Genomic DNA, 14304 nt, shown 5'->3' with positions numbered 1-14304 from the left:
TCACCAATTCGCAAAAGCACAATTCCAAATCCATTTGTTATTTTAGTTTTTGTTTTTCACAACCGACCGCAACCGCTGCCATTATTTTAATTTGACTTGACATTGACATTGACTTTGACACTTTGACAGCAATGACAAGATTGACAGTTTTCATTTTTTTTTCTATAATTATTCCCATAACGAAAAAGCAAAAGTATTTCATCGTACAGCCATATCTTCTGTGTTTATTGCTTTGAAGTTTGAAGGCTTGATGGCTTTAAAGTTTTGGCAGAAGTAGTGAGTCATCGCCTATGAATCCCTGGCTTGGTTTTCCACAGTGTCAAAAGCAGCCTACTGTTACTTAGCAGAGCCATCAAAAAGGTGACTTCAAACACGACCGGACTTCAGCTTGATTTGATAAAACGTTAACAATATTAGTGTGGCGTGAACTACAGATAATTTAAATGATCGGTGATAGGAATAGATATATATATATATATATATATATATATATATATATATATATATATATATATATATATATATATATATATATATATTTCGAAATCTAGGAATTACAGTGAAAGGACTCCGTATTGCTGTGAGTAGACACGCCTGCGTTTAGGAGATATAAAACTTGTTACAAGACAAATCACAAAACGCTAGTTAGTGCCAGTGGCGCCGCGAGCGGCAAAAATACGCATTTTCAAAACTCCCCGAATATATTCCAAAATCCAAACAGGTAACCATATTATAGATAGGCTGTAGGCATTAGTACCAAATGCTGTCCTGGATTGGCCTTTATGCAATTGCTTAGTACCTACCTACTAAGGACTTGAGATAATCAAGAAAAAAAAATTTAAAACCTTCTGAAAAACATGTGAAATCATTCTCGGAGGAATAACACATGGATAAGGGGGCCAAGAGGAAGATTGCATAAGACTTCAAGTTACATTCATCCGGCACTGCTCAAATGACTGGGACAATGACGCTATCTATAGGTAACGCACATTAGTCATAACCCTAGTGACTTCTTATAGGTAGGCGTCTACATTTTCGCAACGTAAGTATCGAACGCATTGCATTTAACGGATTTTATTTACAACGCGTCCACAGTATCAGCAGCATCAGTTGTCGAGACCTCTCTCATTTCGAAAAAAACAACTTATTTCATTCATATTAAATGGGAATTTGAATTTGTAAGTACCTGCGCCGTTTTCCGTTTTTAATTAATTTGGAGTTGTTTTCACCTCTATTTTGTGGTTTTTTAGCTAATGTTATCCAAAAAGCTTACATTATATTTTGACAATTTTAACAAAAAATAAAACTATTATTAATTTGTCAATTTTCTCATTTGACGTATTTTTCACCAAATCATGGGGGAATGTAAATTTTCCTCCATGATTTTATTCTATTGTAATTTTAATCTAATTATATAAAAATGAAAATTGTAATTTAAATCTTTAAGTAAACGTTAAATCGGCAATCAGCCCACCACAATGGCTAATACACAAAATTGTAACTTCTTATTATATATATTTAATGATTTTTATACTGTTTTTGATTATTGTTAATAGTGTATCAGTTTTATGTACTAGCCTTCGTTTTCATCAGCATCAGACCAACATGATTTCTTCACAAATGTGGTGCCTGATGAATGAAGTAAAACCTCAGTAAAAATGAAGTAAAACATGTCTTGGAACGACGGTGTAAGCTCGACAGACCGAAGAATATTGCGAAAATCATTTCAGGATGAAAATGAGAATACTGATGAAGTAATGGAAATTCTAAAACATACTCAAATTTTTGTTGCTCTTATAGACTAGTTGTAAACCAGCATGAAGTTAGTAATCAGCGGCGTGAACTATATAGTAGACTTAAGTTATGACTTAATTCTAGATCAAATTCATCAAACCTTTTTTACAACACTTATTGCTTTTACAGAATATTGAGGACAAGTCAATACAAGTAGAAAGATCTAAAGCGCTTCACGAACTTACAGTATCACATAAACACTACCAAAATAATCTTCTTGTGGAAGATCTTGGATCAGTAAAAATAAAGGAAGTAAGTAGTAGAATGGCGACCCCGCACTAGAAAGCGCAGTGTTGGTCGACCCCCCACCAGGTAAACTGACGACATCAAGCGAGTCGCAGGGATTCGCTGGATGCAGGCAACTCAGGATCGTGATGTTTGTAAGTCCCTACAAAAGGCTTTGTTCTGCAGTGCGCGATCATCGGCTGATATGATGATGATGATTAGGAAGTACTAGTAGATAGAAAATTATTAAAACAATGACTGATAAAGTTAACTAATTATACAGTAGACATTATTGGTTTAATAGTAGTTAAACATCCAAAATTTTTTAGTCGATTCATGAAAATGAATTAGAGACTGAAGATGGAAACGCTTATGAGAACCCAAACAAACTCAAGCTAACAAAAATGAAGTGGCTTACTGAAGAACGCACGGAATCCTCGAATTCTAGGTAATTTATCACCTACAAATATAATATGTTAGTACTTATTGAAATTGTTGTTGCACTGTTGAGAGACGTATTAAAAACTCTTCCAGAAATATTTACGCGTTGACAGGTGCCAAAATAAGACATAATAGAGCTGAAGACTAATTTGAAATGAATTAATACGGCACTGTGAAACAAAATAAACATTGGCCAGCAAAATATCGACTACTGCTACCATTATGATTTTCACATAATCTCAATTAATTTAGTTGTAGGTTTTATTCGACAATTTATAGAAAAAGAATCTGAACTTCTGGTCATATCAATATTTAATTTCAGTTCTCCGTATCTAACACGAAACAGTTCTATGACTTCTTTGGATAGTAATGAAAACGGCGATGTGATGGACAGCAAAGATAGTGTTTCAGAGAAATGCCTATCGACAATACTACGGCTCGATCGTGAACATAACATGTTTGGATTGTCAAATATAGCCATTGTTGGTAAGGACTTTCCAAAGAAAAAACACAAAAAAGATAATGATGATCCAGTATTTCCTCAGACAGCCATAATAGAGATATGCATTGCGAGACGCTGCTGTAAACATAAGGTTAGAATTTTGACAACTCTAAGGGCCGATTTACCACCTGATGAATATCTGATGTTTCCTCTTTATAATATTTGTATAGATACAGTAAGAGAGTCACAAAACTTACGGTTAGACTATCATTTAGACACGAAGGTGGTGAAACCGGTCCTACATATCAATCATTTACCTAGGTGTTACTACATATTATTCATTATATGTTTTAATTACAGAGTAACACGGATTTGCCGGCTTCCCTCAAGGTAACAACGAATCAGATAAGAAGGATATTAGACATACTTTGAGAAAACTGATAAAATATTTTAACTTGAAATTTTCTTTCAGTGTAACGCTTGTCAAAGTTGCTGCGGTAATCCATGTTGCTCACTTTGCAGTCGAAAATGTGGATTCTTATGTGTAAGTAACAATTTTAAGCAGGTTCATCATCATCATCATCATTATCATCATCATCATCGTTGTCAGACGGGACATTCACTACTGAACATAAAGGGCAATTTTAAGGGCTTCCAAACAACACAGGTTTGATCCGCCTGCATTCCCTTGTTTTCTGCAACCAGTGTGATGCCATAGCATAGGTCCACCTGCTGGGGGGTAAGCAGATTACATTCACATTTTCAAATGTCTTCCCTTTTATTACAAAACTTCAGAAAAAAATGTTTGCTTATTTTAATCAATAACCAACATATTTGTATATTTTATTTTTATAGGAAGATCGCGGTCTATGCTCATTGCCTTGCTCAACACCTGTAAGTTTAATAGTAGATATAATAACATATTGATTGACAAAAAATATAAGATATATATTAGAAGCTATTTAGTTAGTTATATTATAGTTAATAAAGTACATAGTCATAAAAAGACTCTATTGTACGAAATTATCAAGGTATATTTTCATATTCAAACTAATATGTCAGGTACTTTATTTAATTAAATACGTTTTTTTTTCAGCCCAGCCAATGCCCACGAGGAACGTGTATTTGCAAGGTTATATATTTTATTTAGGTCATCATCATCATCATATCAACCGATGGACGTCCACTGCAGGACATAGGCCTTTTGTAGGGACTTCCAAACATCACGATCCAGAGCCGCTTGCATCTAGTGAATCCCTGCGACTCGCTTGCTGTCGGTCCACCAGTCCAATTGCACTTGTAGCGAGGAGTGCGACAGGGAGATGTGATCTCTCCGAAGCTATTTAATTTAGATATTTATTAATTCTTAACGCACGTAATTTAAACAAATAGTTTATAATTCCGCATATTTTCCAGATACTACCGTGTGCAAAGTCAAAGTGTAAAACTGACTGTAATAGCTGTTATGGCATGAAGGTACCTAATAGAATTAACGTATTAATACCTATGTCAATAATTTAGAGGAGTTCTTAAACAGACAAACAAAAGTTTTTAAACAGACTCCCTTGCCCTAACAGAGAGAAAATTCCCAAGTCGTAAGGCATCTTTATGGCAAGAATTCTGATCGTTAAATACAATTGCATAACCCAAAACTACTCATATCCTACTCAGCTATAAAAAGAATTGGTTGGTATTTGTACAATATACGAGTATAATTATTAAAAAGCAAATGCTAATATTTTATAGCAATCAAAGGATCTTAGAAAGGAAAAATTTTCTCTGTTCACACTCATATGGCCAATCAAATTTTAATGAATTTTATATTTTTTTTATTTACAGATCTCCTTTAAAAGGAAAACAACATTCGACCTTTCTCCTGTAAGTAAATGGTAATGTAGTAAATAGTTGATAATGAAACTATAGGTTCTTAGAAGGACAAGAGTGCATTTTATAAACCGAAGACAGTGTTTTTATAACTTATTTCATACTCTTTAAAGTAGATTTGAAACTACTTTTATTTATTTGTTCGTCTCAGACACATTCTATTCTATGTCATGATGGGTTCAGCGACGTTTACGACTGGACATTAATATCATCCGTTCAATCACTTACTTCATTACTTACTACATCCGTCCACTCACTTATGAATAAAAATCAACATTAAATAATTGAAATTTAAACCCTTTGAAAAGTTATACTAAAGGCAGGCGTCAACAGATCCGCATCATTAGTCGTTACGCATCGGACGCATCGTAGCAAAACGGATTTTAGTATTCTTTGTACAGAAAGTTATAAAAGTGCGTCCACTGATCCACATCGTACGGATCGCAATTTGCACCGAACGGATTTTATCTACTGTAAAATTCTAAATACTTTTGATGCGACGCGCCCGATGCTTGCGATTGTGCTTACCATAACACAAAATATCTTTTAATGTTACAGAATGAACTTACACCAAGATCGAGCTGCATTTTGCAAAAAGTAAGTATAATTATTAATATTTAGTCGGATGGAAACTTATTACGTTTCCGAACATCGTGTGTTTAAACTGCACAATACGTATCCCAAACTTCTTATCTGTTGTATAATCACTCTAAATAACTTAATTATTTTCTGTTGTGCATATCTAATAGTAAATAAATATAATATATCTGTCTATTACATTTGTCAGCCCATGGCAGCTCGCTCCTGCCACCACCTACCACAATGTGTGCCGCCGTCCTCCTGCTTCCCTTATCTCATGCCATGCTACTGGCCGGCAAGGGCGGGGGCGCCATGCAACAACCCATCCCAATGCTTCCACAACCCACCGTGTCGACCACCGCGAAGGAGGAAGTCTTACATTCCACCTGAAGAAACATGCCCTAAAGTAAGTAAACTATATCTATTAATTGATTATGAAACACGGCTAAAACTAACGTGATATTAGGTCGGAGTAAGCCCGACTAGTTTCGAACCCATACCCTTAGTCATGAGCTGGTTCTTGCATCGCGGCACGATCCAAACTGAAATGGGAAATGGGTTCGAAACTAGTCTGGCATACTCCGACCTAATATCACGTGAGTTTTGAACATCATTTTGTCGTTTATTTTATGACACTATTGACTTTTACTATTTTTTTTATAGACGGTGAAGTGTGAGTCTAGGGAGGAGAAATGTACTAATCAAGCCTGCCCAGGGGTATGTTTGTTAAATAAATTCTACTTTCTAATCCATTTTGACATGTATCATTATTAACTTGACGATCACGTGGCGCAGTGGATAGTGGACCTGCTTCCTGCCACCACGGGCGTGGGTTTGCTTACCACAACTAGAAAATGTGTGTGTGATGAGCATGGATGTTTTCCAGTGTCTAGGTGTGTTTATACATTTTAACATAGATATTCTGGGTTCGAATCCGGTCCAGGGCATGTACATCCAACTTATAAGTTGTGTGCATTTTAAGAAATTAAATATCACGTGTCTCAAACGGTGAAGGAAAAACATCGTGAGGAAACCTGCATACCTGAGCTAGTAGCTATGATGATGACAAAATCTGATCACAGTATTTAATTATTTTACAGCAAAGTTCAGTAATGAAGTCAGCTATTGAGAGCAGATTTGGATCCAAAAAGTAAACATGGACAAAAGTCCTCAATCTCAAGCAGATTGCAGCTGTTTAAAGGTCTATGTTATCTACGTAATTATTTTTAAATATTGAATACTACCTGACGTCCTACAGTCACTCGTTTAGTTCCCGTTCCCGTGAAAATGTCATTCACAAATAATGTGGCTTTCTTGTAGTAAAAGATTTTTTTATGTCGGTTCAAGTGAGATTAGAGTCAAGGGCTAACTTGTAAAGAATAAAAAAAAACCCTTATATTCTAATTGTAGATTTAATTTAACTCAAACAAAATAATACTACTGTTTGACGTTAATATAACTTTGTCTCAGCAGCAACAAACATCAGCTCCCTTAACAATGTTTAACGAAAAAATAAAGAAAATATGTAAAACTTTTAAATAATTTATCTACTTCTATGAAATCTAGATCCATTCTTGCTCAAAATACATAACGATACTAGTACTGCTATTGACTTTCTACTTGTCTATTTACTCTTTTTGGAGTTTATTGGAGTTTACTCCTTAAGAATCGATTTTTTATATATAAGGCGCCCGGTATGAGAAAAATCCGAGGGGTAAAACCAACTGAACTAACGAAAAAGTGTCACGTTTTTGGTGCGCACCTTTAGTGCGCAACTTTCTAATTTAGCTGTGAGTGTATTGAGACGTACATAGGGTATGCTGTATAGGCGACTATACCTATATACTATATGTTATTGGGCTTGTTTGTTTAATGATTATATCATTGTAAGAGTAAAATATATAATGTGAAGTATATTATAAAGTCTATTAGTTATTTTACAATTCTATACATTTAGTCTTCTTTAACATAAGTATTACTAAAGCCCTACTCGATGTGCACTGTTTACCAACAAAAAAAAGTGTGTATGTTAAATAAAACAAAAAGTTAGCTCGAAGCACGTCTCAATACTCGCGCCTTATAAGTGAAAGGTGCGCAACCGAGGTGCAGCAGGCCGCGGCGTGCGCACCCGCCTACAGCGTGCACATGGGTGCGATGTGCAAGTTGTTGGCGGCGCAGCGCACGGTGAAAGGTGCGCAGAATAGGTTGCGCACAAAAAACGTAACGCATGTCATTTCATAACTTATTGGAGTTTACTCCTTAACAATCGATTTTTCATTTATACCCCTCGGTACGTTTTTTGTGCGCAACCTATTCTGCGCACCTTTCACCGTACGTAGCCGCCATAGCGTGCACATGCCTAGCGCGTCCGCACGCACGTGCACGCTGTTGGCGGGCGCGCACGCAGCGCTGCACCTCGGTTGCGCACCTTTCACTTTTCAGGCGTTGCTATTGAAAAGAGTAAACTCCATTCGTGCGTCGGAGCTGACACACTTTTTTATTTATTTTAAACAGAGAGTAGAGATTAGAAAGTAAAAATTTAGTAAAATTACAAAAATTCGGGGCGATAGAAGAGATAGAATACAAATAAAAAGTTTTTAAATTTTTGTCTTATCCATTTGCGCTGCTCTGGATCTATCGAACGGACGTTCATGTCGTTTTAATTTGGTTTTAATAGATTGTCAACTAGCGGACGCCCGCGACTTCGTCCGCGTGGCATTTAGTTTTTCACAAATCCCTAGGGAACCATGGATTTTTCCGGGATAAAAAGCAACATGTGTTAATCCACAGTATATTCTATTTCCGTGCTCAACCAAATTAGGTCAGCAGCTGCGACGTAAAGGAATAACAAACATACCTACACATAACTTTAAGTTAGGTCTGTTAGTTATTAACGTACCTATATGTAGGCTTTGCTGCTAAAATAGAATTGACGCGGAGATCGCGTTTATAAAGTTAATATTAATACTTAGTTTATTCTACTTTCTGTGAACGGCAGTTTTATTTGGTAGTCATGCAAAAAATAATTCAAATATCCACGTTGCAGAAAAAGAAGAAAATTATCCAGTGCGAATGTGATGTGCCTGTGTGCACGGGGTGTTTTGTGCATAGACCTACGGTAAACAATTGATATTTCATAAAATGATGTCTTACTATAATACGTCGCACACACGAAAATCAAATAACTGATTTTATTTTCGTAATACCGCTTTTGCGCTAAGCGCGGCAAACCAGCTATCGGATATCCAAAGTGATGTAAGAATAAGAATGTTGCTGGCGATGCACCGTCGCCGGGTGGACAATAATAATTAGTAACATTTATTTCAGGTTACAAGCGCTAAATCTGACGAAACCGTGGGCGAACAACAAAAAATAGCTAAATCTGACGGAACCGTGGGCAAACAATAAACAAGAGCTAAGTCTGACGAAACCATCAGCAAACAATATATAATAGCTAAGTCTGATGAAACCGTGGGCAAACAATAAACAAGAGTTAAGTCTGACGAAACCGTGGACAAACAATAAACAAGAGTTAAGCCTGGCAAAACCGTGGGCAAACAATAAACAAGAGTTAAGTCTGACGAAACTGTGGGCAAACCATAAACAATAGCTAAGCCTGACGAAATCGTGGGCAAACAATAATCAAGAGTTTAAGCCTTGACGAAATCCTCGGCAAACGATAACCAAAAGCTAAGTCTGACGAAACCATGAGCAAACAATAAACAATAAGTAGGTAAGCCTTCTGAAACCCTGGGCAAACAATAAACAAGAGTTAAGCCTGACGAAACCGTGGGCAAACCATAAAGAATGTGTGCGAGTTTTCTTGCCGTGGACCTTGAGATCAATTTGATCAAAAGATTTATCAGGTAACTTGTAACTTAATTGTGCTTTCTCTCCATCTTCTTAATAATAGTGTCAGATCTGGCAATGTTTTCGAGATATAATTTTAGAAAGGCTTGTTTAGCTGCCATTATAAACTAGCTAGAGTTTATAATGCCGGGGAATAAAAAAGTCAACAACAACTTGTCCTGAAATTACCTACTATAATTTGATTTTCCGATGTTGCTTGCTCCATACATAGGTTTATCGTTTATGTAGGTATTATATTTAAAAAAAGTAAAGGGTGTATGTTTGTGAGGTATTAGGGGATAAACTTAGGATTTACTAAACCGATTTTCAAATAATTTTACCAATGGAAAGCCACGTCGGCTAGTTACAAATAAACATAACAGTTTTAATAATTGATTTCAGATAGCGCTGCACTTATTCAGACACGCTCCGGAGACAAGGAATGTAAAATGAAATTTTAATGTAACTTTTATCTAATAAAAAGCATTTAAAATTCAAGACTTCTATAGTGTATATGATGTACAGAGTAAGAATCCTTTGAGTCGGATGCAGGATTTGAGCTGCGGTATAGCTTGGCTTCGTTCGTAATACTATCGATATTCCGCGCGGGCCGGGGGGCATTTGTACAAACGAAAAGGAGATTTAAACCCATGTCTTACTAGACACGGGCATAAGTTGGTTATTTCTGCATATCGTCTCCAAAGAGTAAAAAAATCTTTTGTAGGTTTGGGTGTACTCTTCTATAATAAGATCCCCAAGACTGTGATGGACCTGCCAATGCATAGCTTTAAGCAATGTGTTAAAAAACATTTACTTAGTCGAGGGTACTACAGCATTGATGAGTTCCGTAATGATAAAGATGCTTGGAGGCCGTTGGATCAGCTTCCACCTTCACACAGGAAGTAAAACTATAAGAAATGTAAACAGTAATTGTTATCAATTGTAAATTATAATACTGTATGACTTTTTCAAAAGAGCAACTGTTGAGTTTCTTGCCGGTATCTTCTCAGCAGAACCTGCCTTCCGAACCGGTGGTAGAATCTTTACAAATAGTCAACTGACGTGTCAAAAGTGCTTGTAAACTGAGCCTACTTGAAATAAATGATTTTTGATTTGATTTGATTTGATGATATGCGGGCGACGAGGGGAAAGACTGCGCGGGCGTATAATCGTGAGTGCGTGGAAGAAAAGGTGCATCAGTCGTGGGTTTTTCATTCATCGCTAAACCATCAGGAGTGTTACGAACAAAGTTGCAAAGCTACAATAAATCCTTGGTAAATCAAAACTTTTTGTAGTTAGTACCATAAGCAAACACCATACGTGACAGGGGTATCATGACTCATAGGTTGTATCTTTGACACCTATATATATGGACCTGTGGCATTTTACGTCAAAATTGGTCAAGGATTTAACTTTTTAAAGAATAAACAAAATTTTTTCGTAACCTCTCTAACTTAAATAAAGCTACCTTAATGGAGCGAGATAGATATTTTTTTAGTCATTGCTTAAAGAGGTTAGACATATTTTACATGACAACATCAATTATGTCAGTTGTGACCAAATTATCTTTTGTTTTTAGTGACCAAAAATGGCTATTGTTGTGGTTCCGGTGTAACGGTATTCGAATTATTACGGAAATAATAACCAATAAGCTTGTGAATCGCAAAATAAATTAAATTTATACAATGGTGAAGTGTGCAGTTGTTGCCTGCACCAACAAAACCTAAACAAAACTAGCGGGAATTTCATTTCACAAGTTAATATTAAAATCTTTGATTTTTCTGTTGATATTGAGTATTTTAAAGGTATTTTTTTTTAATTTGGCCTATTGACTAATTTAAAGCTTTACAATACGTGGTTTTATGGGCAATCCGTTGAAGAATTGTATTATTTCACGAGTTTTGGTTTGACCGTATACGTAGTGTTGGGAAAGTGTTGTTTACAATATCGATGAATAGTGAGTGTGATGATTTGTTTTGCTATGTCATCGAAATAAGCGAAAACGTATAAATTAATAAATTATTTTATGTTCTATAAGTATAGTTATTTTATATTTTTCAGATTTCCAAAAAATCATAATTTAAGACAAAAATGGCTAAACAGCATTAACAGGCCTAATTTCAAGCCATCACGATACAGCTGCATATGTAGTGATAATTTTAAGAAGGATTACATTAATTTAACATTATGCTCTCCGCGCCTCAAAGACAATGCCTGCCCATCTATCCCGGTGAGAATCCTTTTTCATCGTATTCATTCTTGTTTGTGATAATATAGGAATTCCCCATTGGCTTCCCCTATTTTAAAATATTTATAAAATTTTAATTTTAACATATTTATATAATTTTTTTTTTATTGTGTCCAATAGTGTAAGAGAAAGATATCATTCACAAATTTGAAAAAAAGATTTTACTGGTTGGTTGCTTTATGTACCTACTCATATAAATACTAATGTTGCCTTTATATGGTATTTTAGTAGATATAACCAAAGAATAAAATTACCTATTGCAGAATTTATCACCTGAGCAACAAGTAAGACAACCCTAGCAAGAAGTGAACCTTAATCTGTTATTAGAGAGTCAATGCTGTTTCCCGAAATGGAATATAATTAGTATTGTATTGTCAAAAACATATTTAAAAACTAAAACTTTCTTGTAACAACGTCTCAAAAAAAAAATTAAAAAAATTTTTGTCTAGTAGAACGATAATCAAATTTTAAAAGACCATTTATAAAAAAGTGTGTGTAATTGAGTCTGAGAACAAGATACAAACCACCTGGAATATAATTAATAGAGAATCAGGAAAAATCAAACCGCGTGATACGAGTTTTGAATTAATTGTCAATGACAAAAAGGTAAACACTGATAACGAGGTTGTTAATGCCTTTGAAGATTTTTTCCAGAATGTTCCTATCTTGTTAACAGATTCACTGGATTCGTCTGCTACGGAAGCCCAGAGACTATTAAGAGGCAATGTTAAAGAGTGCAACGATCTTTTTGAATTTCACCATATCACTGTATCTGACATTAAAAAATCTTTCAATTTGTTAAAATTAAAAAGAACTGGAGATCTGTGGGGCATGTCAGTGAAAGTAATATCTAATATAATTGATGTCATTGCTCCCCACTTAGCCATTATTTTTAATGAATGTGTGGACTTAGGTATTTTTCCGAACCTAATGAAGCATGGCAAATTGATACCACTTTTTAAATCAGGAGACAAATCAGATCTTAATAATTATAGACCGATTACAATATTGCCAACACTTAGCAAGGTCTTTGAAAAAATCATATTAAATCAACTTTTATGTCATTTTAATTTAAATAACTTGTTTCATCCTGAACAGTATGGTTTTACAAAAGGTCGCAATACAACTGATGCAGGGGCTAAACTTTTAAAACATATTTATGAAGCATGGGAAAGTTCTAAGAATGCTATTGGTGTGTTCTGTGATCTGTCCAAGGCGTTCGATTGTGTTGACCATAACACTCTTTTACTCAAGTTAAGCCACACAGATCAAAAGTGTTGCGCTTGATCTCATTGCCTCTTATCTCAGTGATAGAACACAAAAGGTATGCATAAATGATATAAAGTCGCACGGTTCCACTACCAAAATGGGCGTCCCACAGGGTTCAATTCTGGGTCCTTTTTTATTCCTAGTGTACATAAACGATTTACCATTCCATGTCAGCGGCATATGTGAGATTGTACTGTTTGCTGATGACACATCCTTAATTTTTAAGACGGACAGAAATAAAGATAACTCTGACGACGTAAACCGTGCCATGTCGCATGTGTCGCATTGGTTCACTGCAAATAATCTACTTTTAAATGCCAAGAAAACTAAATGTATTGAGTTTTCATTGCCAAATGTAATAAAATTAGAAAAGTCTATAATGATCGATGGTGAAACACTGGAAATGGAGAGTTCCACAGTTTTCCTGGGAGTGACCTTGGATTGTAAACTTCAGTGGGGTGCTCATATAGAAAAACTGTCTGGTAAACTCAGCTCAGCGGCATTTGCAGTGAGAAAAATAAGACAGTTCACTGATGTTGATACAGCTAGGCTAGTTTATTTTGCGTACTTTCACAGCGTAATGTCTTACGGTATTTTATTGTGGGGCAAGGCTGCCGATATACAATCTATATTTGTACTTCAAAAAAGAGCAATTCGAGCAATATATCAATTAAAATCACGCGAGTCCCTTCGTCAAAAGTTTAAAGAAATAGGTATACTAACAGTAGCCTGTCAATATATATATAACAGTATAGTCTATGTAAGACAAAATATTAATTTGTACAAACGAAAAGGAGATTTAAACCCACGTCTTACTAGACACGGGCATAAGTTAGTTATTTCTGCATATCGTCTCCAAAGAGTAAAAAAATCTTTTGTAGGTTTGGGTGTACTCTTCTATAACAAGATCCCCAAGACTGTGATGGACCTGCCAATGCATAGCTTTAAGCAATGTGTTAAAAAACATTTACTTAGTCGAGGTTACTACAACATTGATGAGTTCCTTAAAGATAAAAGCGCTTGGAGGCCATTGGATCAGCTTCCACCTTCACACAGGAAATAAAACTATAAGAAATTGTAATTGTTATCAATTGTAAATTATAATACTGTATGACTTTTTCAAAAGAGCAACTGTTGAGTTTCTTGCCGGTATCTTCTCAGCAGAACCTGCCTTCCGAACCGGTGGTAGAATCTTTACAAATAGTCAACTGACGTGTCAAAAGTGCTTGTAAACTGAGCCTACTTGAAATAAATGATTTTTGATTTTTTTTTTTTTTTGTGTCAATTTTGTTATGTATAACGTATAATGTTGTATCAAAAATTGTAAGTTTTGCAACTTCTATAAATAAATTTTGTTAATGAATTATGATTTTTGTTTCCTATTAGCTTGGTTTAGTATTAGGCTGGTGGTCTAGGACAACATCATATTCATCAGAAAGTAGGTAATCGTTACACAATCAAGACATAAACACAGGCCAACGTTCGTGAGTGCCACTACAAAACATTGTATAGTTTAAATAATTTATACTAGACAATGTTTATTAAATACCACAGAGTAACCAAAGAGAGTCTT

At 35.3% G+C, this 14304-nt stretch overlaps 1 protein-coding gene across 6 annotated transcripts; it reads left to right on the top strand.

Moving 5' to 3' along the window:
* The first annotated feature begins 576 nt into the window (after positions 1-576).
* LOC112047525 (keratin-associated protein 9-1-like) lies at positions 577-9707 on the top strand. 6 transcript variants are annotated; one of them, XR_008252189.1, is made up of 13 exons: positions 577-2467; positions 2783-3053; positions 3263-3292; positions 3375-3446; positions 3758-3796; positions 3999-4034; positions 4742-4780; positions 5345-5383; positions 5574-5771; positions 6029-6082; positions 8412-8483; positions 8693-9231; positions 9617-9707. XR_008252189.1 is itself a non-coding variant. In XM_052889859.1 (12 exons), the coding sequence occupies exons 1-12, from the start codon at positions 2424-2426 to the stop codon at positions 8771-8773; spliced, it is 975 nt and encodes a 324-aa protein (XP_052745819.1). In that variant the 5' UTR covers positions 577-2423; the 3' UTR covers positions 8774-9707. The 6 variants fall into 6 exon arrangements, 3 of the variants coding, with proteins under 3 accessions (XP_052745819.1, XP_052745836.1, XP_052745829.1); XR_008252190.1 differs by lacking the exon at positions 3758-3796; XR_008252191.1 differs by lacking the exon at positions 8412-8483.
* The last annotated feature ends 4597 nt before the right edge of the window (positions 9708-14304 follow it).

Source organism: Bicyclus anynana, chromosome 3, assembly GCF_947172395.1.
Source record: "Bicyclus anynana chromosome 3, ilBicAnyn1.1, whole genome shotgun sequence".
Taxonomy (NCBI): Eukaryota; Metazoa; Arthropoda; class Insecta; order Lepidoptera; family Nymphalidae; genus Bicyclus; species Bicyclus anynana.
This window is presented reverse-complemented; position numbering and strand designations above follow the sequence as displayed.

Bases quoted from the DNA above. Each gene is read 5' to 3' on its own strand.
- LOC112047525 (XM_052889859.1), top strand. From the start codon at position 2,424: ATGAAGTGGCTTACTGAAGAACGCACGGAATCCTCGAATTCTAG. The intron at 4,781-5,344 runs GTAAGTAAATGG...TTAATGTTACAG, and splicing joins CAACATTCGACCTTTCTCCT to AATGAACTTACACCAAGATC. The intron at 8,484-8,692 runs GTAAACAATTGA...CATTTATTTCAG, and splicing joins GTTTTGTGCATAGACCTACG to GTTACAAGCGCTAAATCTGA.